The sequence below is a fragment of the Chanodichthys erythropterus genome, chromosome 3 (genome assembly GCF_024489055.1).
Source record: "Chanodichthys erythropterus isolate Z2021 chromosome 3, ASM2448905v1, whole genome shotgun sequence".
NCBI classification, from domain to species: domain Eukaryota; kingdom Metazoa; phylum Chordata; class Actinopteri; order Cypriniformes; family Xenocyprididae; genus Chanodichthys; species Chanodichthys erythropterus.
This window is the reverse complement of record NC_090223.1, coordinates 66,099,784-66,127,670: the sequence shown is the minus strand read 5'-3', so window position 1 is coordinate 66,127,670 and position 27,887 is coordinate 66,099,784. Positions and strand designations below refer to the sequence as shown.

Below are 27,887 nucleotides of genomic sequence, written 5' to 3'. Positions count from 1 at the left end.
TCTTTTATACTCGTGTTGTTTATTGCAGACGTTGGGTTATCTTCTTGATTGACGTATGTTGTAACTTTCCCAAAGTTTCCAGATCCTTCTCAAGGCCTCGCAGGTGCAAGCTGTCTGGCTTTTGTGTCCTTGAACTCCAGTAAACTCAGCCAAGATGGCTGATGTCCTTATAAGGTTCTAAGAGTAGAACCACAGTTCTCTGTGTCCTTGAGCACACACACATAGAACCAGACACATATTTGTTTATTGACACACACTCCCGTTCACACCTTCGGTTCGTCACTCTCTTGATACACATTTACAGGGTTTTTTTTTGCAGTCACCAGGACACATTTCTCAATACTTAGGTCACTTTTTCAAAGTTCTTCACACAGTTTTCATAACCAACTCGCAGCTTAACAGAGAAGTTACAGTTTTTTAAATGTTACATACAGTTCCTGAAACTATGGCTCCATTTCTCAAAACTCTAAACCACAAAACACACACATCTTGCAAAAGCAAACACTTCTAAAAATTATTATAAGATAATTGACATTTTTCACATCTGTGTGTAGTTTTGCTTGTTCAGAGTGCAGTGGTGTTCTCAGGGAATAGCATATAAGACGCAATCCAAGTTTCCTTCGAAAGGGAACGTCTCAAGTTATGCATGTAACCATGGTTCCCTGAGAACAGGGAACGAGACATTGCGTCTCCCTGCCATGCCCCGGGAGCCACCTGCTGAACAGTCCCTTCAGACGATAAGTGGATGGCTTGTTCTCTAGGTGCCCCTTATGTGCGTTCGAGTCACACTAGTAGTGACGTCATAGGCTTTCGCCAGCCAATACGATTGTTGCGATTTGATAACGTATCAGACACCGGTTCCCGCGGAGGCGTTCCCCATAGTGTGTTAGACACAGTGTCTCGTTTCCTGTTCTCAGGGAACCATGGTTACATGCGTAACCTGAGATGTTTTGTATTATGTTAGTTTTGAACTTAAATTTAACAGTTTAGAAAAGAGTATGTAAACATGTGCAAATTGGCCTGTATGTTCAGAGTTTTGGTGGTGTTTGTGTCGAAGTGAGAAATGAATTCATATAATTTGAAAGATGTCGTCATTGAATTCATTTTGCGCCAATTAAATGATAAATGATCTGCAGTTTATTGCACATTATACAATCACATTGGTCCTAGTGACTATAAAAATCTGTAATGTTCAAAACATGTATTAACAAAGTTGGAAAAACCTACTTCCAAAAAGTTCAGTTTACTGAGAACACAGATTTAAGAATAAAAAACAGTTAAGAATTAGTGTGTTTGCGGACATCTGACTGTCACTGACACTTGAGAAGCAGTTTCACTTCCTTTATTTCAGAGAAAGTGAAAAAATTCAGAGCTGCTGCCCAACGCGACCGTTCAGAAGAGAAAAAAATGAGAAGTCAACAAATATTGTTTGAGGTGAGTGTTTCATCTTTCACTAGTTGCTTTCATCTATTTTCAGATACAGAAAATTCCCATTGCAGAAATAAAGTGTCCATAAATACATAAATATTTTCACTTTTGAATGCAGATCTGTGAAATGTGAGATGGGAAATGTAGGACTGAATAATAATTATGTATAATTAACTGACACATAATCTGTTGTCACACATCTGAAGCTTAGAGATAAACTAGTAACTAAGTAAACTAAACTAACCCTGAAATATCTTCTGAGACATAAACCTGCTTTCTGGAAAGTGTGTGTGAGTGTGTACTATATATTATATATATATATATATATATATATATATATATATATATATATATATATATATATATATATATATATATATATGGTTAATGACATGGGTATTACAACATTAGGATTAGTAATTTTGCACTTTCTGTGTCCTCCTAAACCAAATGACTAAACAGTGGTTTTTTTTAGTTAAGAAATGTAGAAAGTTTTGTGTGATGTTAGGTTTAGGGGTAGGGGTAGTGTAGGTGAGAGAATGTACAGTCTGTAGAGTATAAAAACCATTACGCCTATGAAGACTACCCATAAACTACATTTACAAGTGTGTGTGTTTTAAAAAAACACAGTGACAAAAAGAGCAGCATATTGACTCTCTCTCTCTTGTCAGATCTATTTCCTCCACTGAGATGTGTAAATCTAATTTAAAAACGTACTTATTTTCTGTAACTTTTAATTGTTGGTGTTTTGGGGGCTGTATTTTGTTTTATGTTTATGTTTTTGATGTATATATTTGATGTTTTTATGGTGTTTTTACTGACTGTAGAGTCTTTTGGTCTATATAGGTGCATCTCAATACATTAGAATATCATGATAGTTTTTTTTTTGTCTGTGATTTAATTAAAAAAGTAAAGTACTTTTTTGTTTTAATTTTGATGATTACAGCTTGCTGCTCATCAAAATAAAAAAAATCAGTATCTCAAATGATTAGAATATTTAATTTCAAGTTTTATTAAATGACCATTCTCAGGGAATAAATACTGGGTTTAGGTCAGTAATGCCAACAGCAGTCATGGGGAAGTCTGCTGACCTGACAGTTGTCCAGAAGACGATCATCAAGACTCTCTACAATGAGGGTAAGCCACAGAGGGTCACTGCTGAAAGAGCTGTTCGCAGAGTGCTGTGCCAAAGGATAATCATGGAAAGTTGACTGGAAGGAAAAAGTGTGGTAGGAAAAGGTTTACAAGTGAAAAGAATGAGCACAGGCTTGAGAAGATTGTCAAGCGAAGCCGATTTAAGAACTTTGGAGAGCTTCATAAGGAGTGGACTGAAGCTGGAGTCAGTGCATCAAGAGCCACCACACTCAGACGTCTTCAGGAAATGGGCTCCAACTGTCACATTCCACTTACCAAGCCACTTCTGAACCAAAGACAACGTCAGAAGTGTCTTACCTGGAGAAAAAGAACTGGATTGTTGCTCAGTGTTCCAAAGTTATGTTCTCTGATGAAAGTAAATTTTGCATTTCATTTGAAAATCAGGGTCCCAGAGTCTGGAGGAAGAGAGGAGAGGCACACAATCCACGTTGCTTGAAGTCTAGTGTGAAGTTTCCACAGTCTGTGATGGTTTGGGCCTCCATGTCATCTGCTGGTGTTGGTCCACTGTGTTTTCTGAGGTCCACAGTCAATGTAGCCATCTACCAGGGAATTTTAGAGCACTTCATGCTTCCTTCTGCTAACAAGCTTTTTGGAGATTCTGATTTCATTTTCCAGCAGAATTTGGCACCTGCTCACACTGCCAGAGGTACCAAAAGCTGGTTCAGTGACCATGGTGTTACTGTGCTTGATTGGCCAGCAAACTCACCTGACCTGAACCCCATGGAGAATCTATGAGAGGAAGATGAGAGACACCAGACCCAACAATGCAGAAGAGCTGAAGGCCACTATCAGAGCAACCTGGGCTTCATTACACCTGAGCAGTGCCTCCATGCCACACCGCATTGCTGCAGTAATTCAGGCAAAAGGAGCCCCAACTAAGTATTGAGTGCATAGAAATGAACATACTTTTCAGAAGCCTGACATATCTGTTTAAAATATCCTTTTTTGTTGATCTTATGAAGTATTCTAATTTATTGAGATAGTGAATTGGTGGGTTTTTGTTAAATGCGAGCCAGAATTTTCACAATTAAAAGAACCAAAGACTTAAAGTACTTCAGTCTGTGTGCACTGAATTTATTTAATACATGAGTTCCACAATTTGAGTTGAATTATTGAAATAAATGAACTTTTCCATGACATTCTAATTTATTGACATGCACCTGTAGTGTAGTTGCAAAATGCTCTGTAAATGAAATAGTCTTGACACTTGGGACATGGCCACTGACTATATTACCTGCTGAACCTGGTAAAGTTAACCTGGAGATGTTTCCAGCAGGCTGGAGATCCTCTTCTCTATCAGCTACTGCTGGAACCAAGTATCTGTTAAAATGAGGAAGTTCCTCTGAAGACACAGAGGAAATTTTGAAATAGCTGCCAAGTGAATTTGCTTTCACAAACCAAGTGCGGTTTTCTCTTGCAGCTTCTTGTGTCTCTGTCATCATTGGTGTTTCGATGGCTGGGATGTTGTCTGGACTGATAGTTTGTCAAAACAGTGATTAAAAACAGGATCAGTCATGGAAACAGCTGTGGAGACGGTTCAGATTCTGCTGTAAAGCGCCTCTAAAAGACAGAAGTGTCATTATTTAGCTCAAGTCCATTCAGTGTTTATTCAGATGAACTATAAATCATAATTTATTTATCACAATTTCTTCTCCTCTTGATTTATTTTGCGTAATCGTGTGTGATATTTGCCTGCTGGTTATTTATCCTGAAAACATTTCATTTTATTTTAGAATTTGCATTTTCTTTCATTGATATCAAGCCTCCACAGAAATTTTCACTTTGTAGTTTTAAACCAAATGTAAAAGAATAGATGAAGAGCTGAATGAAGATCAAATTCACATCAGTACAGCAGGTGGAGCTGACAACCAGTTTACTCCCATACTGGACTGTTGAAGTGACCGCTTTAACACTGACATAATGAGCATATATTTTTAAATCAAACCCAGATGGTATGATGAACACAATTAAAGTCATCTGCACTTTTTACAGTTTTTACTATCGTCTTTGGGACATTTCGCAATACACTTTTTCAAAACACTTTACACAGCTCTCCTCATCAGCTTTCAAAGCAGAAGGTGGATGGAAAGAGGCTGGATGAAAGCAAAAATGCTAGAAAGCAGTAATGCAGAAGTGAAAAATGATGTTACAAAAATTGGGTATTTAACAAATAGAATTAATAAAATATTGGTGATGATACCTGTAACAGCTAGGGAAAGAGCAGTGAGGAAGATGGTGTCAGTAAAGATGCTATACCTCTTTTTTGTTTTGTTTTTTGCTCTCCCAGCCATGTAAAGAATGAGGTTTGTCTTAAAATTGCAGCTCTGTGATAAAGTTATTCCATTATAGAGGCTTGTTGGTGTTCATCCGCTTTTGAAATTTTAGTAATGTAGGGAGATTTTACTCTTGAAAAGTTTTAGAATTATATTTTTCTGTGATGCTATGCTGTTTGCATTAATGCAGTGCCAATAGACATTGATATTCTTGATGCTGCTCTGTTGCGCTGTACTCTGTAGGATGACAAAAAATTAAAAATGTTACATTTTTAGGCTGGTCCGCTTCAGTGAATTGTGAGAATTCCAGTGTGATGCTTCAGTTTTAATGGTGCAGGAGTTAAAGGTAAGGTATAGGCTAACTATTCATTATAAATGTCAACTGTTTTATGATAGAAATGTTAAATGACTGACAGCAATGCTGTGATGTACTGGACTTTTTTTGACAAATGCTGCCATTTTGATTTTGAAATGAATATAGATTATTCATGTGATTCTGATTTAAGTAATTCGTTTGAATTTGATGAAACAAGAAACATTAACAGCCGTTTTCGTCATATTAGGTATATAATAAAAAAAATATATTATTTGCAGATATAATTTATTGTAATACATTTGAACTATTTATTTTACTATTTTATCTCTGAAATCCCTTTAAATCCTGAGCCACAGTAAACTCATGAAATTTGGCAAGGCTCCCTAAAGAGCTGTGCGGTCACCAGAGTTGGGAAGGTTCAAATGTACAAAATACATGCTTTAAAAATTAATTTGTAACATATTTTGTTAGATTACACATGTTTGGTAACTTAATCTAAATACTTTACAATACTTTGGAATACTAATAAGTTATGTAACAAAGTGTCTACCAAACATAGAACTTGGTTTTTCTCTGCATATTATTTTTAGCAAAATCAATTTTCCACAGTATTTCAGAAGTAAAAAATGCAGACAACCTATAAAAAAAATACTGATGCAACAACATGCATTAAGAGCTGGGGTGTGTACACTTTTTGAATTGCATGAACAGGGTAAACTGTGATTATTTTGTCTTCTGGGAATCATGGAAGTATTAACTTTCGAAGGGCAGTACTAAATAAAAAATATGATCTTCAAACAAAATTTGCACATCATCCTGTTCAAAGTTTACATTCCCTGCTCTTAATGCATTATTTACTTCTTGAGCATCAGTACATGTTTTCACGCTGTTGTAATAGCTGTGTACGACTGACTCAATTATCCTTTGTGTGAAAAGATGGATCTCGAAATAATACAATCATTGTTGGAAAGGTGTCAAATATGCAGAAGATGCTGAAAAATCTGAGAATGTGCAGGACCTGGAGGAAAGTTTAACTGTTCAGGACAAACAAGGGACTCACAAACATCGAACAAAGACAATCGTGGATCACTCAGGTAATGACAGACAGTTAAGATTCAAAGGGATGTCATTTTTTTATATATATACAGTTGTGCTCAAAATTATTCATACCCTTAGTAAATATGACCAAAGAAGGCTGTGAAAGTAAATCTGCATGGTTAATACTTTTGATCTTTTATTTAAATAAATCTGTCATAAATATAACAGCCACTGTGATAAGCCTAAATGATTATATTTCAACAATTTGGAGTAAAAACATAACTTTATAATTACATAAATACATTATAATAAATAATTACATTATTTATTACATACAAGTTAATGGAGACACTGCCTTGCAAGTTTTTTTTTAATTTGAGTGTTGGTTATTATATCTAAAAATAAAAAGCATTTGAATTTAGGCTAATAGTTTGGGCTCTGTTGTTAATCAAGTTAGGGCTCCCTATATAGTTTACAGCATTAGCAGACATAATTATTTTATCCTTAAGAAACAAACAAAACACTCAAAAACTTGAACAGAACAACTGGTATAATGGAATGCAAAAGGACAACAAACTGAACAAACACAGGGTTTAAATATCAAGAAAATCAACCAAATCAACAGGTGCATCAACTCAAACAATCAATAAAAACCCATGGTAACTGCAATCGATTCCACTGTAGGTAAGTTGAATTGAACCCAAGTGCAGTTTATTATACTTAAACATGAACTAAATACAAAACAATGACATGGCATGGCAAGCTCACCAACAATGGTTAACACAGACAATGCTAGATCAAGAGCAATGAAACATGAGGGATATTTATATACAAGGACTAATGACAAACAAGGAACATCAAGACAATAGGCTTGTTCGACCGATCAGAGGCTGACATGAAGCAGTGCATGCCGGTAAGAAATTTTGTCCGACTTGAGACAGCACAGATGCCATGTGACTGTGACGCATCACATCAAATTACCCCAAGAGCGATTTGAGAGTCAGTTGCACAAGCTCTGATGACGACATAGCTGTTCCACGATTGGCCAGATTCACCGCATGACAACAATCATGTGTGTTTCGTGTTTATTCTGAAACCTTCACTTCCACTAATGCTCAAAAATCTGTATTTTTACAGCAGTTAAAGCTCTTTTAATGTAGTTACTATGTTGTATTGTCATGTTGTCGTCAAAATAAAACTCAAGTTTTATTTAAGTGACTACTATATATATATATATATGTATATATATATATATATATATATATATATATATATATATATATATATATATATATAAATTTTTGTACTTTCAGTATACTACTGTTCCAATTTAGTTATTTTTTAAACTTGAAATATACCTTTAACTGTACTTTTAAGTTTTATTTATATAGCGTTCTTTCCATAGATCAAGGTCGCTTTACATAGTGCTATGCAATACATTTACACACCCATGTACAAAATACAACCACATAAGGCCACATTATCCAAAATACATATTAAACAGATATGTTTTTAGCTGAGTCTTGGAGGTAGACAAAGATGATATATTACGAAGTGTAAGGGGTAGCGAATTCCATAAACCAAAAACCTGGATCAGATTCAGAATGATGATTAAAAGTAGAGTAGAATCGAGTCCATCAACTCAATCAAAAGATTGATTACAAGTAGGCTATAGGGCAAATATACTTTTTCTGTCAGTATAAGTCAAGTATGCTTAAGTGCAATTTAAAAAAATAAAAAAAATAGTAATGGACCGATTTCAAATCGGTGGTTCAGATCTCCTATCAAACAGCTAAACTGCTGAAATCATGTACTGACAGTCACTGATTCGATTCGCAAAGCTCCGAAGCAGTGTTTTGAAATCAGCCCATCACTATATTGTTGAAAAGTCATTATTTAGTTTTTTTTGTTGCACAAAAATGTCCTCGTCCCTTTATAATATTAAGGTAGAACTGCTGTACTCGCATGAACTCTTTAAATTATGTTTTTAGTACCTTTATGGATCTTGAGGGAGGAAATATCATAGCTGTGAATTCAGGCCTCACTGAGCCTTTGGATTTAAAAATATCTTAATTTGTGTTCTGAAGATGAACGAAGGCCTTACAGGTGTGAAACGACATGAGGGTGAGTAATAAATGACATTATTTTCAGTTTTGGGTGGACTAACCCTGGTGTGTGTCATTCAGCATGATACCACATTGAGTTCTTTTTTCAAAAATTACTGCATAATACCACTCTTTTAAAGATAATCGTTAAATGTACACACTTCTTTGACTTGACTTGATCTCCTCCACGGTCTCTAATATTCCACCTTTACTAACTGGAAGTTAATGATATCGAATTGTGAATTGTGAGTCCAAAATTTACTATGACGAGGTTGGCTACATTTGTTTAGGCTATTCTCACGTGAAAGAAGACTACTACTCACTTTTATGATCACCTAGCTATAAAGACAATTTAGGAAAGAAGAAATAGGGCAAAACATGATTTTTTCATAATAAGTGTGTAAACTAAAAAAAAGAGCTGAAATATGAGAATGTCCCAAGAAAAACTGGTCATCTGGTCACCCTACCTTTAACAGATGATTTTGGATGAGTTGACTCTGATAGTCCTGATCCAATCACAGCTTAATTTTATAATCCAAATAACATTTGAGCATTTAGGTCCACATAGTAAGAGTGAAACTACTTGAGTTCTTTATTTCTTTTCTTTCTTTTTTCTTTTTTTTTGTCCTGCAGCTGCAGATCGGTGAAGGACGATGGGGTCTGTTAAAGACCTGCTCAAGAACTCACTGAAAGATCTGGTAGAAGCTGAACTAAAGGAGTTTCAGTGGCAATTAGTGAATGATCATGAGTGTATAACAAAGTCTGAAATGGAGAATGCAGATAGGTTAGACACAGTGGATAAGATGGTAGCACGTTTTGGACCAGAAGAAGCTGCAAAGATCATGGTGGAGATCCTGAGGAAGATGAACCAGAACTATCTGGCGAAGCAGCTAGAGAACAAACACAAGCAAGGTAAAAATTAAAATGAAATGGTTAAATGTACTGTTAAAAAAATAAATAAAATGTAAAACTAATAAATGGATCTTTTTATAAATATATTTGAAAAATTGTACTATTATTCTATAACTGATGTCTCACAGAATAAATGTTTACAGAATAAGCTAATAACTGCTGGCTTTCAACCTAAACTTTCCTCTCTGTTTTGCTGATGTGTTTGTGTGGTTTAAAGGGTTAGTTCTCCCAAAAAGAAAAATTATTCCATGATTTACTCACCTTTAAGCAATTCTAGGTGTATATGACAATCTTCTTTCAGACGAACACAATCAGAGATACATTTAAAAATGTCCTTAGCTCTCCAAGGTGTATAATGGTTGTTAATTGCAGCCCAAATTAAAAAAAAAAAAAAAATGCATCCATTCATAATTTTTTTTATCCATATGGCTACAGAGGGCTAATAAAGGCCTTTTGAAGTGAAGGGATGCATTGTAAGAAAAATAGCCATATTTAAAACATTATAAATTGAAATAACTAGCTTCCAGCAGACAACCATATGCAGAAATCTTAAGCTGTCTTGCACCTACTGATGCAATGTATGGCGCAAGATGTAAGAGTATCGAAAGCTTAGACGCCTCTCACGGATCAAACAAATAGGCCTGTGCAACAAACTCAAGCTTCTCTTCTCTTATATCGAAATAGTCTCATGTTACGTATGTAACCATGGTTCCCTGTTTGGTTCGATTTGAAGGAACCCTGGTGCGTTTACTCTGTTTGTGCGGTTCATTTGAACATGTGTGAACGCTGCCATCCAAACCCTGGTGCGCACCAAACAAGTGGACAGAGACCGCTGAAAAGATGGGTCTCTGTCCGCTTCCAAACGAACTCTGGTGCGGTTCGAATAATATATGAACGCAACATGGACCAAAGACATGTAAACAAATCAAAAACAGGAAGACGAGACCCTAAAAAGGACAGAATCCTCACACATCAGTTTTTCTTGTCATAGTTGTGAGTTTGCCCATCACAGGCATCAGACGCTCGTCTCCACGCAGCAGATTGTTTGTGTGTGACGGATGGATTCCCGCCGCTGTTTTGACTACTTTACACGTTTTATAAGCTCTTCACGAGATCCCAGCTGGCCAAAATACCATCACATGCAGGCTACACACACACAACGAGCGCTTTTACCTCAGCACACAGCATTGTTTTGGATGTTCGGTAAGTTCCGTCTCAAAATAGGCAATACGTCATAAAATCTGATCAATCACATTGTGAATGTGTCCCTATGCCTTAAGGTTTGGTATCTTTTGGTTCAGTGATAAAATCTGAACGCTAATCGGACCAGAACTAAATTTTTTTTTTTTTCTTCTTTGGTCCGGACCAAATTAACTAAACGAACCGAACTACAAGTGTGACCGCACCCTAACTTCCCCACCCTTTGAGCAGGATGGCTTGATGAGCTTGTAGAATGGACATTGTGTGCAACAGTGCAACCATGCAGCCGCCTGACCTGTTGCCGAGTACACTTTACCCACTAAAGCAGAAAATGTTCTGAGTGGCTTTGTGGGTAACTTCAGGGCTTTTAGGGAAGATGCAGACTCAGGGGAGAGATAGCTCGCAAGCGTCTCTTCCACCCGAGGCATCTCCCCATAACCACGCCTTTTTAGTCCCATGATATTGCTGTAATTAGATATTTGGGGACTAAAGGAAGCGCTAGACCCGATAGGAGGTGGGTCTATTCCACGACCTCAGTGTGGAGGTCGGGAAAGAAAGGCAAGCCCCGGCATGGAGGTTGTGACCGGGATGGAAGGAAGCGCTCGTCTAATAGACTAGACTGACGGGCTTCCTGCTTTTCAGCTGGCCAGCTTATGTTCAATCTGGCAAACATCTCTAGTTACAACCTCCACTAGCTCCTCATACGCTTGTGTGTGAGCTGGCGAGTCCTCAACATCACAAGGATCGATGCTAACAATGCCATCTCTAACCCCTCTACAAGATCCATTTGCGAGCCCCACGACACAAGCCGTTGCTGTGCCTCAGCAGCAGGAGGACCGATTTCAGAGGACCGAGACAGACGATTTCACAGAGAGCGCTTACTGAAGACACAGAAACTAACTCTGTTTGGTTCAGGTGTGGTTTATAGTTTCCTGGTCATGACGTCACCCGCCTATGACGTTCCATCACGCCATTGGACTGATTTCACATGTGCTTCATGATGCAATCACGCAGAGGCATTCCCAAAGCATTTGACGCAGCGCGAGTTCCCTTGAAAGGGAACCTCCGACATTTCTCTTTAAAATTTCTTGTTTTAGACTTCGTGACCAGTGTTTGTTGTGCTCTCTCCTCTGTACCTCCGCGTTCCTCATTGCGTGGGGTCAAAGGTTGCTCTTCCACCCAAATCAACATCTGCATTCTGTGTACAATCATCTGCCGGAAGATCATTATTTGAATGTATAAAGTTTTAAATATGGATACTTTTCTTACATAACCCCCTGGAGTCATATGGATTCTTTTTTTTTATGGATGGATACATTTTGTTTAAAATTTGCTCTGCCATTATAAAACTTGGTGGACTAAGGATATTTTTAAATATATCTCTGATTGTGTTTGTCTGAAAGAAGATAGTCATATAAACCTAGAATGGCTTAAGAATGAGTAAAGTTTAAAACAAAGATTTTCCTGTCAACACTCATGTCGAAGGGCATCCCAGCAACCATACTCCAATAGTTCAAGTCTTACCTCTCAGGTAGGTCCTTCAGGGTATCATGGAGAGGTGAGGTGTCCAAGTCACATCATCTTGCTACTGGGGTACCTCAGGGCTCTGTGCTTGGACCACTTCTCTTCTCCATCTACACGTCATCACTAGGATCTGTCATTCAGGATCATGGTTTCTCCTATCACTGTTATGCTGATGACACACAACTCTACCTCTCATTCCAACCAGATGATCCGACGGTTGCTGGTCACATCGCAGTCTGCCTGACAGCCATTTCTGCCTGGATGAAGGACCACCACCTTCAACTCAACCTTGCAAAAATGGAACTGCTTCTGGTCAGTCCCAACCCAACACTTCACCACAACCTTTCAGTTCAACTTGGGTCTTCAACCATTACTCCTTCCAGGACAGCCAGGAACCTTGGAGTGGTGATGGATGATCGTTTAAGCTCCACAGATCACAACAGCCTGGTCCTACAAATTTGCCTTGTACAACATCAGGAAGATTAGACCCTTCCTATCGGAGCATTCCACACAAATTCTTGTCCAAGCTCTTGTTCTATCCAGACTGGACTACTGTAATGCTCTCTTGGCTGCCCTTCCAGCATGCACTATCAAGCCTCTACAACTGATCCAGAATGCTGCAGCAAGACTGGTCTTTAACGAGCCGAAGAGAGCGCACGTCACTCCTCTCTTCATCAGTCTGCATTGGCTGCCAATAGCTGCTCGCATCCAATTCAAGGCTTTGATGTTTGCCTACAGAACAACCACTGGCTCTGCACCACTATACCTAAACTTGCTACTTCAGTCAGAAGTTTGCAAATAGTGCCATCCCAAAGGGGCACAAAATCACTCGCACAGACCTTCTCTTAGTCTGTTCCCTGCTGGTGGAATGACCTCCCTAGCTCAGAGCAGCTGAGTCTTTAGCCATTTTCAAAAACTGCTAAAGGCATATCTTCTGCTGATGTTATGTCAACACTTGACATATAATATCAGCACTTACTTTTTCTTTTTTTCCCTTTTTGTTCTCTCTCTCCATGTTTAAAAAAATCCTTGCTACTTGCACTTTGCTGGATTAACTGGGACTTGACATAGCACTTGCATACTGTTGTACTCATGTTGATCTGATTGCTTCTACTGTTCTCATTTATAAGTTGCTTTGGAGACAAGAGTCTGCTAAATGACTTAATGTAAATGTAAAAGTAAATCATGGGATAATTTTCATTTTGGGGTAGACTGTCTCTTTAATGTCACGGTATTTTCATTCTGATCTCTTTCTCTCTCACACAGCCCAGTCTGAGGGCAGTATTGAGGATCCTGCACTTGCTGGAGCTAGATCAAAACTAATGGAGGGTAAATAATGATCACTGTCTGTACAGAGAATCCCCAAAATCAGCTGCTTTATCATGGGTTATAGAATAACTCATAAATGAATAACTGCTGGTTTTCAGCTCAATATTTCCTCTGTTTTGCTGATGTGTTTGTGTGGTTTAATGTCACAGTATTTTCATTCTTATCTCTTTCTCTCTCACACAGGCCAGCCTAAGGGCAGTATTGAGGAGCCTGTGCTTACTGGAGCCAGTACAAAACCATTGGAGGGTAAATAATGATCCCTGTCTGTACAGAGAATCCCCAAAATCAGCTGCTTTATCATGGGTTATAGAATAATTTATAAATTAATAACTGCTGGTTTTCAGCTTAATATTTCCTTTTGCTTACTGGAGCCAGTACAAAACCGCTGGAGGGTAAATAATGATCCCTGTCTGTACAGAGAAACCCCAAATTTGGGTTTATTCTTACAGATGTGGCCTTAAAGAACACAAATTTTTTTCACCTGGTATGACACAATTAATCACGGGTGATCACAGTGATTCCTGCAGGCACGGCTCTAAGATTTTAAATAATGGTTCATTTCTACTGAGCGGTATGGTTCAGTTCAATACAGTTTGATCTGATTCGGAACAGTACACCCTGAACAGGCTTGTGTTTCCACCACCAACAGTACCCTTACTTGATAGGCGTGGTGTAGCTGGACAATGGCGATCAACGTCATTCTCGCACAAAGAAGAAAATGACACCGTAAACAACAATGGAGGACATACAGCAGATCTTGCTCTTGCTTCTCTGCTTTTGGCCGTCTGTCACAAGAAGAAGACAAGCTTTGCTTGCTGCACGCCAACATTTAGTGTTTCACAGTACCAAGTACACAAAGTTTAGATATCCATGGTAATTGGCAATCAGTGCAGTGGCACTACTAGTTTAACTACATTTTTCAGTAGCTTGTATGTAGTTCAGCTACTTTTAAAACAGTGTAGCTTTTCCAGTAGTTAACTACATTTTCCAGCAAGTAGCGGTGTAGCGCGACCAAAAGCTACAAGCTACTTTCTGTTTTGCGTTCTGACGAGCCTAATTCATTCATAAAGCAGCACAGCGTCTTCAGATCACAAACTAAAATCGTGCATTACTGCCATCTATTGTTATATAATGCATCTTGTGGCTTTACAGTTCATCAAGAAGAGATCATCTGATGATTATGTGAGGACAGGAGTGGGTTTACACTTCACACGAATCGATTAGTAAAGGTTATGCCTAGTTTATAAACAATTGATTAAAACGCTGTCTGTGTCGAAGACTTCAAGCACATACAGGTGAATAATAGCCTTTTTAAATTGATTGTCCTGCTTTATTGCAGTCTATATCAAATGTATGCAAACTGTTTTATACAGTGGTGACCCGTCATAGTCTAATCTGTCCCGTCATAATGAATCTAAGATCACTAAAGCTGTGTTTTGCGTCATTGCATTGGCAAAGCATCCGTCAATTGAACAGAAAACAAAAATGTGAGCCTAGTATGCTTATCACACGACAAAGGCTGATCTAATAAAATCGGTTGCGTGGGTTTCAGAATGACGTTCACGCAAGAAGCACATGATTCGCGTCTCAAAGCTTAATCACTGCATGTGCTGTGAGTTTAAAATTTTTCTGTCCAATTTAATTTGCATATATTTTGTTCTTTAGGGTGCTCCTGAAATTAGTCAGGATGCTACAGTAAAGTGCAGATGTAGTGTGTAAACAACGGCTCCACCATAACAAGAATAGCAATGTACAGTGAGATTTTTGAAGTCATTAATTTTACAAATAATTGGAATAGAATTGAAAAAATATTGATACAAATTTTTTTCTTGTCTGCGCATCGCTTATTGTTATTATTATTTCATATTTTTGTCCCATGTTATGGTAGTAATTTTGAGCTTGAATCCTGCATTTGTATGTACTGTATTTGTTTATTTTACTGTATTACTGAGGTCGTCGGTCCTCTTATAGCATGAAAAACAAAACTTGTATTAATAAAATAATATTTTGTTTTCATTTGTTTGCCTCTACAAAGTATGCATAATCAATAAGGTGAATATTGAAATTGGTCTTTTAATATAATACTACATTAGATCTTACGACAAACCTGGTAAAAAATGACTGCCGGGCAATGGAGGAAAGCCTTGTTTTGCCCTCCAAGGTGGGCTTTCCTTTAAGGGTGTGATGTCACATGAAAACTATGAATAGGAATCACAGACTAGATTGGAATTTACATAAAGATTTTATTATTTTATTTAAAAACTGATCACTTTTTGCTGACTTCTTCCCTCTTTCTCAAAGGCTCAGCTGCAGAGGACAGTAAAGCTGCTCTTCATGTGATCAGCCTCAGACTAAAGGGCAAATTAAAACAGGAGTGTGAGCAAATATTGGTTGGTAATTCTCAGATGGGTCATCTGAACCATATTTACACTGATCTATATGTGGTGGAGAATGAGACTGGAGGAATAGTTGAGCACAAAGTGAGACAGATCGAATTCAAACAATTTGATGCCAAGGACACACCAATCCAGTGCAATAACATTTTTAAAGTCCATAACGGTCGACAAAACAAAAAAGTGTTGATGATGGGCATTGCAGGGGTAGGAAAAACAGTCTCCGTCAATAAATTCATCCTTGACTGGGCTGAAGGAAAAGAAAATCAGGATATTGCCTTAATTTTTCCTCTGCCATTCCGTCAGCTAAATTTAATCACAAATAAATGCAGTCTCATGGGACTGCTTCACAAGTACTTCTTTAGTGATCCTAAAGAACTGCCTTCTCTTCCTGATGGTGACGGTAAAATCATGTTCATCTTTGATGGGCTGGATGAGTGTCGCTTCCCTTTGAGCTTTAAAAAGGATGACAGATTTACAGATGTTCACAAAGAAACAACAGTTAGTAAGATAGTTACAAGCCTGATCAAGAGACAACTGGTTCCCTCTGCTCTCATCTGGATCACATCCAGATCAGCAGCAGCCAGTCTGATACCCCGAGACTACATTGATCTGGTGACAGAGGTGCGAGGATTCAACGATGAGCAGAAAGAGCAATACTTCAAAACTAACAGTAGTCCTATGGTTGCTGGAAACATCATCCGTCATATCAGGAAATCCAGGAGCCTGTACATCATGTGCCACATCCCCGTCTTCTGCTGGATCTCTCTCACTGTTCTTCAGCCTCTACTGGCTCGAGAGAGCAATGACAAAACACCCACAACTCTCACAGGGATGTACACAAGGTTCTTACTTACTCAGCAGCAACAGATGGAAAACAAATACTGTGATGACTCTCAGCCTAAAGCCAATGCCGGGTCTTTTGATGAGATTATTCTGAAGCTTGGGAAACTGGCCTTTCAACAGCTGGAGAAAGGAAATCTGATTTTCTACAAAGAAGATCTTCATGAATGTGGATTAGATGTCAATGAAGGGTCGGTGTTCTTTGGGTATTGCACTCCGATTTTTCAGGAGGTAAAAGCTGTTTCAACAAGAAAGGTTTACAGCTTCGTACATCACAGCATCCAGGAATTCCTTGCTGCTCTCTATATGTTTTTGATTAAAGATGAGAAAGCAAAGCCACTTTTTAAATCCTGTAGAGAAAAACTGACATGGAAACTGTCCAAAAAGACACAGTTTCAGCTTCATAAGGCTTTAGTCAAAAATGCTTTGCAAAGTGAGATTGGACACCTGGACCTTTTCCTCCGGTTCCTTCTGGGACTCTCTCTGGAGTCCAATCAGAGTGACCTGAAGGAACTACTGCCACGACTGGAACTCAAAACAGAGAACATGAAAAACACTGCTGACTATATCAAAAAGGAAATAGAGAAGGAGAAATCAGTTGAGAGGACCATCAATCTCTTCCACTGTTTGAGTGAACTGAAAGATGACTTTTTGGAGGAAATCCAAAAGAATCTGAGCTCAGGAAATCTTTCAGCACATAATCTCTCCTCTGCTCAGTGGTCTCGTCTGGTGTTTGTGCTCCTGATGTCAAAAGAGACTCAAGAGAAGTTTGAACTGCAGAAATACAGAAGATCTGATGAAGCCGTGATGAGACTGCTACCAGTGATCAAAAACACCAAAAGTGCACTGTAAGAATCTTCTTTACATTAATTTATATACTGTTGGTCTTTTGTAATTGGGCTTTCTTTTTACATGGATAACTTGTTGGCTGAGACTGTTCAGAAAAATGAATAAATGTAAATGTATCAACGGGTGTGATGATATTAAAAGCCAAAATGTCTCCACCATCAGACAGGTTGAACCTGAGTGTTACCCATGTTATGATTCTTAATTGTATCATAAATTAAAGAAACTGAAAATACTGATTCATTATTATAAGAGAACATCATTTTTTTCATTATTATAAGAGAACATCATTTTAGTTTTGCTTACATGACAGTCAAAAGTTTTTCCAAGTTACCAATGCTCTAGATTATAAACACTACTTAATAAGCATTAATATCGCTGTTTGTTTTGTTCTCTTCACAGGCTACAGTGCTGTAATATCACTGCTCAGTGTTGTGAAAGTTTGTCTTCAGCTCTACAATTCGCAAACTCATTCCTGAGAGAGCTGGACCTGAGTAACAATGACCTACAGGATTCAGGAGTGAAACTTCTTTCTGATGGACTAAAGAGTCCAAACTGTCAGCTGGAAATACTGAGGTAAACTCTTTAAAACCGGATGGAGTGCCCACTCTCCCGTTTGCTTGTCTCTCTTTAAGGGCCAGTAAAAACTGAACCCATATAGGTAGCACAAAAATTCTTTTTGCATACAAAACCAGAGTCTTTACATGTTCAGATAAAGCCAACATGCTTCTGTTGTGTTGTTTTCACCCTCTAATGAGTCTGAGTAATATGTGTTTACAACAAAAACAGCACAACTGCTAACTGAATACAAATATGTAGATGTCACATGCTCATAATTTCATGAAAAATGCACAGATCATAGAAAATGGCATATCATTATTTAAAGCAGATTCTCATGATTAAAATTAATCCAAAATCAAAGTTTGCCTTGATCACAAGATATATTACTCACGGAATGATGTAACATACTTGGATAAAAACACGTCTCTCATCTTTCCGGGATGCAGTGTGTATCCAATGTTCCCGGAACCATCCATATTCTTTTTCCAACGTGGAATAACAAAATAGGCATTTTGAAATTTTGAAAAACTCCTAAAGAATCCCGAGAAGTGCCTCTAAAGTTTATTTAGCTGCAAAAATTAATAACACTTTATTCAACTATACTTTATCAAAATAAAAAAAAATGAAAAATCATAATATATATGTATCTCTCTCTCTCTCTCTCTCTCTCTATATATATATATATATATATATATATATATATATATTGTATTTTATCTGCAATATCTCAGCATGAAAATATCCAAATGTAATGTAATTTATATTTCCTAAAAATTTAAAAAGTGTTATTTCAAATGATACCTACCTTTTGAGTCTCCTTGCTAAAGTTTTGCCGTTACAAGTCTTTACTTTTGTGTATGTCGCTCAGAAAAAAAACTCTAAAAAAGCCTTCAGGTCTTAAAAGGTTAAAATAATGAATGAAATACTATCACAATAAATGATTTTTTTTTTTATACAGATGTGCATATTTTCTGAGTTGAAAGTATGACCCACTTGGACTGCATAAGTCAGAGAAAAATATTTTTTTCCCCATTTATCATTTCTACCTAATGGTTAGAAATTGTAACCGCATTCAAACCCATAATAGCTTTAGGTAATTTACATAAAGTTCATGTAAGCATAAAAATCACATATATAATAAGAGAAATTCAGTTACTATAGTAACATTTAGAAACAAAAATCCAGTACTGGATTACAGAATATAACATTATCCATTAAGTGTAATACAGGATATTGCCACAAGGCATATTCAAATGAGCTAATAAATGGCATAATGACATAATAATATTGCATCATTATGATAAATGCTTTAGGCAAAGCAAGGCAATTTTATTTATATTTCATACACAATGGTAATACAAATTGCTTAACATAAAAAGAAAATAAATACATAAGAATAAAAATGGAATGAATAAGAAATAAAAACAATAACAAAAGTGTAACGGATGGGAACGGGAAAACGGAGTTGGAGATTATTTTTACAGGAGAGCGTAGTCATAGAGGCAGTTGGTCAAACACCAGCAAACAGAAACAGGAAGGCAAGGCAAAAGAGTATCCAATACACAGGCAAAAGCACAAGGCAGGCAGCAAACTATCACGAACAAGAAATCAGTCAAGGGTCAAAAACACAGGCAAGGCTAGGCAAGACAAGGAACGGACGGAATGCAAACAAAGGGCTAAACTATACTCAGCCATGTGTGCGTGTCTGAGTGCAGCTTATAAAGAGTCACTGATGGGAAACTGATGTGAGTGTGTGATTGGTTCCTAGGTGGGGAATTGTGGGAAATGGAGTTCATATAATGAGTATAGAGCACGGTCCCAGGGCACATGTAACAGAGCCCCCCCTCAAAGGAGTGGCTTCCAGACACTCTTAAACTGTCCCGGAGGGAGGTGGAGCAGAGTCAGACCAAGGGGCGTGATGGAGGGCCAGGTCCATGAAGAGGTAGGCGACCTGGAAACTGAAGCAGGGCAGATGACCAGGGCGAAGAAGGCTGGACAGACAACCAGGTAGACAGACCTGAAGACCCGCACGGCGGAGCAGACGACCACCACTGCAGTTCATACAGGTTTGAAGACCCCCATGGCGGAGCAGATGACCACCACTGCAGTTCATACGGGTTTGAAGACCCCCACGGCGGAGCAGATGACCACCACTGCAGTTCATACGGGTTTGAAGACCCCCACGGCGGAGCAGATGACCACCACTGCAATTCAGATGGGCTTGAAGACCCCCACGGCGGAGCAGATGACCACTACTGCAGCTCAGATGGGCTTAAAGACCCCCACAGCGGAGCAGACGACCACAACAGCAGATCAGGTAACACTGGAAACCCACACTGCTGAACAGGAGAAACTGAAACATGAAGCACAGAGAGGTTAGAATTGGCCCCTAGGGCCATGACAGTGCAGGCAGGGAGCTCAGAAAAGCCCTCCAGAGCTCTGACTGGAACATCCTCTCTGGTCATTTTGCGGCGGGCAGACAGTTCAGGAACAATCTCTGTGGTTACATTGGGACAGACAGGAAATTTGGAGACAACCTCCATGGTCGTGTCAAGGCAGACAGGAAACTCAGGGACGACCTCCGTGGTTGTGTAAAGACGGACAGGAAACTCAGGGATGACCACAAGGCTGGATTCTAGGACTGGGACAAACTCTGGACTGGACTCTTGGACAGAGGTGGACTCAGGAATGGACTCATAGATTGAAGCAAGCTCAGGAGCAGTTTCATGGACTGGAGCAGGCTCTGGGACTGTAGTTGATGTGTGCGCAGCCCACACACACAAAATGGCAGTGGCCATAATGGCCAACGCTGCAGTCTCTGGGGGCTCAGGAATGGCTGCCATCTCGGCTGAGGGCTCAGGAAGATCTGCTGAGAACTGACACGGCTCTGGAAGATCTGCTGAGGCATGACGAGGCTCTGGAAGACCTGCTGAGGCGTGATGAGGGCGTGATAATCAGAGTGGAAGGCATAGAACTTTGCAGCGGTACAAGCTCCGCTGCCACTCTGCTGCCCCCCAGTTCAGAATCTGAATCAGTTGAGACCCAAATAGATTAAGCTCTGATGAAGCATTCCTGTTTTTATTACAAAATGAATTTTTGGTAAATCTTGGTAAATCTTTGGTAAATTTTTTGGACTGTTTAAAGATTTTAAAATATGTACACATTCAGTCTTGTTTGTATGCCTAATATGCTGAAAACAATTTCTTCATATTCAATTACAAATCACATGAATCACGTAAATATATATTTTCAATTCAAAAGTCACTGGAAATTAATCACTATTTAAGTTTTTTAAAAAGTTAAAAATAAATAAAACCTAATGAATTGCTGAAATAGGTACAAATGTAAAAAAATATTCATATAATGCAAATAAGTATAAATGTTTCTGATGACTTGGCCTGCTTATTCAAGTAAATTAATACTTTTACTCTGGTTTATTTCCACAGACACTTGTTACTTTTATGGCTGAATTTACAGAAATTAACAGCTTACAAACTGCACAGGTCAGTGTGTGATAGTGACTGATCTGATTGCCAAACTAATGTCATGTGGACTGTTGCTATGTGTGTCTGCAGGTTGTCTGGCTGTATGGTGACAGAGGAAGGCTGTGGTTATGTGTCTTCAGCTCTGAGTTCAAACCCCTCACACCTGAGAGAGCTGGACCTGAGCTACAATCACCCAGGAGAGTCAGGAGTCAAGCTGCTCACCGATACACTCAACCATCAAAACTGCAAACTCAAGTATGTTGAGCAGGAAAAGTTTGACTTTCTTTCTTACATGCATTTACAATGTTATGTCCTTACATCTTACAACAGCAAAAGAACCAAAACCCACAATGATATTGAACAAATATGTATAACCAACAATAGGATAACATGACAAACTACTTGATATTCCCACAAAGTAAGTTTTTGTTATCTATGGAAAGCACACCATTTCCCGCATGTTATCTCCCGCTTACAGTACATACACTTACAGTACAGACACACACTAACACACACAGATAAACATACACATGCACAGAAAATTGTTGTCGGCACTTTCCCACGACTTAATCAGTTTCACAACTTATGTCTGAAAGAGGGACTATATGAAGTGATGTCCGATTTCTAGATTTCCTCAAGGGGTGTTGGTCAAAACGAAGGACCCATGCTTCATCCAAAGGAGGGTTATTTGTTCCCAACACAAGGGTAACTTTCATCCAGGCTGTACACAACACATCTGTACACCGTTTTTACAGAGTTAACCCATATTCATGGAAGGGATGTGTGCATATATACTTGAATATAATTAGGGTTGGTGTGTATGTGTGTGTGGCTTACAATAGAAAGAGATTATATAAATTATCTTACATTTCTCAGGTATTATCTGAAGACAATACTTTTTACAAGTTTACATAATATTTGACAAAAATTCAAGTGAAATGTTATTAAAGTATTAAACTATATAAATAACCATGGAGTCTTATGCCACCTCCTATTGGAAATGGTAAATACATTGAAACCCATAACTGCATGAGGTAATTTACATAAAGTTCATGTAAGCATAAACATATTGTATATAGCAGCAGAAACAATGTCAGCCTCAGAGGTGTGGAAATACTTCAAAATTAATGATGACAACACACACACTGCGAACTACATGCTTTAATCACAATTCGTTATCAATTAGTGAAGGCGGGATAGGCGGAATCGTGATGAATGACACATTCTCTCTCTCGCATGCGCTCTCTCTCTTTCTTGTGCACGATCCCAGTTCTCTCAGACAGCACAAGATCAGTTCTCCTCGCGCCTGAATGGTCAAATGCACACATAATTGTCAAAATGTCCATCATGCGGAGTATCTCACGTAAATACAGTGGGTTATGGCTTAAGTGGACGTAAACATTTGAGTGAAAACAGGATGTGTGTCAGTATCCATGGATTCGGTCTTAAAGGGACCGTAGCCTATATTTGTTATTAATGTTAATAAAACAACAAAACATGTTAAATAAATGTATACATGGTAAATAAACCTACTGTATCTGAAAAACAAGTTTATTTAATTTGTGTCTCTATAGTATTTGTTGTATTGTTTGTAATTTGTAAATTTCTTTTTATATAACAACAATTATATATATATTGGTAATTATGCCCTTTGAAGGTTATTGGACACTGTGATATTTTTGTTTTTTAAGTTTGTGACAAGCACATAAAAATTATTACTTTTTTCATTAGAGTAATAATAAAGAAGCTGTCCATTCATTAGTTTACTCGCTGTGTTGTGCTTGGAAAACTGCAAAATCACAACAACAAAAAGAGAGAGAGAGAGAGAGAGAGAGAGAGAGAGAGAGAGAGAACTTAATAAATGTATAGGTATTGGTATATTTAAAAAAAAAACTCAAGTGAAAAAAATTTCTTCATGTCTTAAAATAGCTATTTTGAGGGGTTTTTTTATCCTCCATTAAAAGCAACAAAATTACTGACATTCAAGGTCCAGAAAAAAAGTAAAAGTGAAATATGAACTAAAATATTATCTCTGTATTTAAAAAAATATATTTAGTTACCACTTGTAGTACACTATTGGTTGAAGTGTACCCAAAAATTTATTTAAAAAAACAAACAAACACGCATCATTATGAATGCCCGTGCTCATGTATTACTTTCACTTTTGAAGTAGTGGCAATTTGGAGGTGGCAGTTGCTTGAATGGTTGGGTGGGTTTATTATTATTCTTAATGAAAAACACAACAACAAAACAGTACAATGACAAACTCACTTAAATATGCGCTTTTACATTGCGCTTTTCAACCAATTTTTCATCCCTAGTCTTGTCATTCAGAAAAGTGAGGCGAAATGGGCAAAGTGAGGTTCAATCTGACTCCTGCTGCTGATCTGTGCTGCAACTCTCATTCGACTCACTGAATTGAGCAGACGCGTTCAGTTTTTAACTGTATCTCTTCTCCAACTAAATGATTTTAATTACTATAAATAAAAAAAAAACGACGGTGGGGCCAGTTTTATCAACTGGCAATTTTCAATGCACATTTAAAGGATTAGTTCACTTTCAAATTAAAATTTTCCTGATAATTTACTTAACCCCATGTCATCCAAGATGTTTATGTCTTTCTTTCTTTAGTCGAAAAGAATTGAAGGTTTTTGATGAAAACATTCCAGGATTATTCTCCTTATAGTGGACTTCAATGGCCCCAAACGGTTGAAGGTCAAAATTACAGTTTCAGTGCAGCTTCAAAGGGCTTTAAATGATGCCAGACGATGAATAAGTTTAACGATCTGTCATTTTCTGAAAAAAATTAAAATTGTATACGTTTTAACCATAAATGCTCATCTTGAACTAGCTCTCTTCTTCTTCTCCTCTATTAGAATTCCATCAGTGTAGACACTGCTAAGTGTATTACTGCCCTCCTCAGGTCAAAGTTTGAACTAATTGTTATATACTTGCACTAGCATATTGTATATGACAATTTAGCGACCTGAGGAGGAGAGTAAAGAGTGCAAGTTGCAACTATTAACAATGGAAAGATGAGGCTTATCAGTATGTCACAATATCACCCTGTTTGGACTCTGTTTTGCACAATTTCCTGCCAGTCTCTCATCATAGTTATGCATTTTGATTCACAAGCTTGCATTTCAAGTCAATATCAGTTATTTTGGATATACTGTATATCAGGTAGACTACAGTACATGGCAAATTTTTTCAAGAAAAAAAACTCAACTAATGCTGTATAATATACATGGGAATCAGTTGGTACTACATTAATATTGAAGGTTAAATGAACTGATTTGTATATAAACTTAAATTACACTTAAGATAATTTTTATAATAATGAAGTTATAATAGGCCTACTACCTTTAAAATTATTTCTACTCCAATACGTTTTTTGAAATATAAACATTTAAATGGTGGCTGTCCACTTGATGGATTTATTCAAACATGCATTATATAGGCTATAGAAGAACATTAAAAATTATAATTAATATGTAAAATGGTGCATATATTTAGCTCTCTATTATGCGCCTCTCTATAGTTATTTTCTTTATAGTTATTTAAAAAAAAATTATTAACATCTTTCCGCGGTTGAACACTAAGTAAGCGATTACACGAGGCATGACATGGATTTCGGTAAGTTGATCTGAATCTTTTAATATACCTTTAGTTGTTCAATCATGTTTATTTCACACTATAACTGGTATTAAAGCGGAGGATCAGTTCACGTGTGCATCAGGCTGCTACTTCTCTTGAACTGAGTCTACAGCGACCCATCACACCACATTAAAGAGCGCCAAATCTGTATCCTCACTCTTTTTTAAGTGGATACGGAAATCCTTGACCTTTCCTAGTGGGTATAAGGCATATACCTGCGTATCATATAGACTACACCACTGGGGATCCCCCTAGGGAGAAAATCACGGGAGCCATTATGACTGCGGTTACGCCCACTGAGTGGCAAAAGTCTGAGTGGTATCATGGTTTTCAGCATGAATGCCGCAAAAAATACACAAATCACATCTGTAACACAGTTTGGAGGACACAAGCATAATAAAACATAATGTAAAGTCCAGGCCTGGGGCCTCATTTATAAAACTTTAAGTAGATTTCATCCTAAAAGTGTACGTACGCGCAAAAGCTAAATTCTGCGTACGCACAAAAATATTCAGATTTATAAAACCATGCATATGCCAGGACCTGCGCACAAATCCCTTTATAAATCTCAGTCAGCGGAAGATTGTGTATACGTGCATCTCCTCCCCGAAATCACCATATATGGAGCTTATGACGCCTAGTTTTACTATGCATAACCTCATCTGCATATCATTTCATTGCATGTTTCCACGTGACACCATGGTTAACGCCGTCAAAGGTACAAGACATTAGAAAATATTAGATATGGACTATAAATGCCATTTGTTCAATACACTACACTGATCAAAGACATCCAGTATCCTCTTTATGTTTTAGAATAAATACACCAGATTATCCATAAAAAATATAATTGTTTCATTCATTTTCACTGGCCAAATAGTATTTTAATGGTATAAAACAATTCAAATCAAATTTATGCAGTTTTGCTGATAAGGTGAACATATCTTTTAGGAAGTTTATACAATTGTCTGTCTCGGCGCGTCACTGACAAGGTATTTTAAAAAAGGAAACGTGCAAATCTTACCATTTTCCTCAAATTATATCCTTTAATTATATCCTTCAAATACAGTGGTAATTGTTTGAAGATCCTTCACACGACATCAACACCTCCGTGCAGTAGCATATCTATTATCTAAATTCATATCATTTTTGTTTAACTTCTCCGTAATGACTGTGTAATGTAATTTCAGTGCTTATCGCCAATAGTGAAAGTGTAATATTAATGTAAATGCAAGTTTAAATCGTTCTTTTTTTTAAACTTATTGTGAACATGCACTGTATTTATGATTATGACTCATAATTAGGAAGTGGTTTTCCTTCATCTGCCGTCAGTCCCTCAGCTCACCATCGGTGTCGCCAAACTGCTGTCTCCAAAATGTTTGTACGCATGGGTCAGAGTTTGCATGGAGGTGCGCAAATTTTCCCATCAAGTTTGTTTTTATAAATCTCAACTTATGCATAGAAACTGACGTACGCACTTTCAGGGCCTGTTTTGTGCGTACTCAAAGTTTTATAAATGAGGCCCCTGGTCTTCTCTCGTCCTTCACTGTTGTCACTCCTCCTTTTATGCTTCCGTAGCTCCTCCGTGAGAGATTCGAGACCAGTGTCAAGTGTGATGTTCATTAGCAATCGTGCTGTTCCCTCTCTGCTCTTACCCAATGTAATGCGGTTTAAGGAGTGAGACATGGAAAGTGGGGTGAATTCTGTATTGAGGTGGTAGTTGGAGCTGATAGGTGACCGGGTTGATCTGCTTCAGGATGGTGAAGGGACCAATGAATCTGGGACTGAGCTTTTTGCAGGGCAGGCGCATTCTGATGTCCCAGGTTGACAGCAAAACCTTTTGTCCTGGTTGGTAAACTGGAGCGGTGGAGCGTCTCAGGTCGGCTGTCATCTTGCGCTGCGAAGAGCTGCGTCCCAGACCCTCTCACTCTCCCGGAACCAGTAGTCGACCGCTGGAACATCCAATGGTTCCCCAGACCAGGGGAACAGAGGGGGTTGGAAACCGAGTACGCACTGGAAGGGAATGAGTCCAGTGGTGGGCTGGCGTAGCAAGTTCTGAGTGTACTCAGCCCAACCCAGGAACTGGTTCCAAGACTTCTGGTGGCCATGGCAGAGGTATGTAGGAAGTGGCCGATCTCTTGGATCTTCCTTTCCGTCTGCCCATTTGACTGCAGATGGTAACCAGATGAGAAGCTTACGGTCACACCTAGGAGGGCAAAGAAGTCTTTCCACACTCCTGAGATAAATTGTGGTCCACGGTCTGACACAATGTCCTGGGGAATCCCATAGTATCTGAAGATGTGGTTAAACATGATTTCTACAGTTTCCATGGCTGTGGGTAGATCCTTGAGGGGTATCAGCCGGCAGAATTTTGAGAATCTGTCGATGACCACCAGGATACAGGTACAGTTATCAGAGGGAGGTAGATCGGTGATGAAATCTACTCCTAGGTGTGACCATGGTCTGTTGGGAATGGGCAGAGGAAGGAGCTTGCCGGATGGGAGATGGCACAGGTCTTACATCCCAGTACATACCTTCTCACATACCTGGCCATGTTTGGCCATCAGAAGCGCATTTTCAGCAGTGAGAGGGTTTCATCGGCCCCTGGGTGGCCAGTGCCCCGAGATGTGTGGGAAGAGTGGATGAGAGGAGTGCGTTGAGTTCTGCTGATGTATTGTAATCCAGGAGGACAGCCCGGTGGAGTGTTGTTGGAGACATTGATGGTAGGATCAGATGTTTCCAACCATTGGATGGGACTCACGATGACACTCTCAGGTAGGATGGTTTCAGGTACTTCAGGGGTTTCTTCTGGAGCATAGAGA

The 27,887-nt window shown here is 38.3% G+C and overlaps 1 protein-coding gene across 3 annotated transcripts in view; it reads left to right on the top strand.

Annotated features, from left to right (window-relative positions):
• The first annotated feature begins 1,350 nt into the window (after positions 1–1,350).
• The window catches only part of LOC137006164 (NLR family CARD domain-containing protein 3-like), a 35,914-nt gene continuing 9,377 nt past the window's right edge, over positions 1,351–27,887 (top strand). For 2 of the 3 annotated variants that reach the window (XM_067366712.1, XM_067366729.1), the window contains exons 1-9: positions 1,351–1,434; positions 5,133–5,202; positions 6,109–6,266; positions 8,949–9,227; positions 13,218–13,280; positions 13,464–13,526; positions 15,582–17,364; positions 17,765–17,938; positions 21,499–21,663. In XM_067366712.1, the coding sequence (XP_067222813.1) occupies positions 8,969–9,227; positions 13,218–13,280; positions 13,464–13,526; positions 15,582–17,364; positions 17,765–17,938; positions 21,499–21,663 (2,507 nt within the window). In that variant the 5' untranslated portion in view covers positions 1,351–1,434; positions 5,133–5,202; positions 6,109–6,266; positions 8,949–8,968. Of the gene's footprint in view, positions 1,435–5,132; positions 5,203–6,108; positions 6,267–8,224; positions 8,335–8,948; positions 9,228–13,217; positions 13,281–13,463; positions 13,527–15,581; positions 17,365–17,764; positions 17,939–21,498; positions 21,664–27,887 lie in introns of those variants that run through there. The other variant, XM_067366719.1, reaches the window with a different exon arrangement.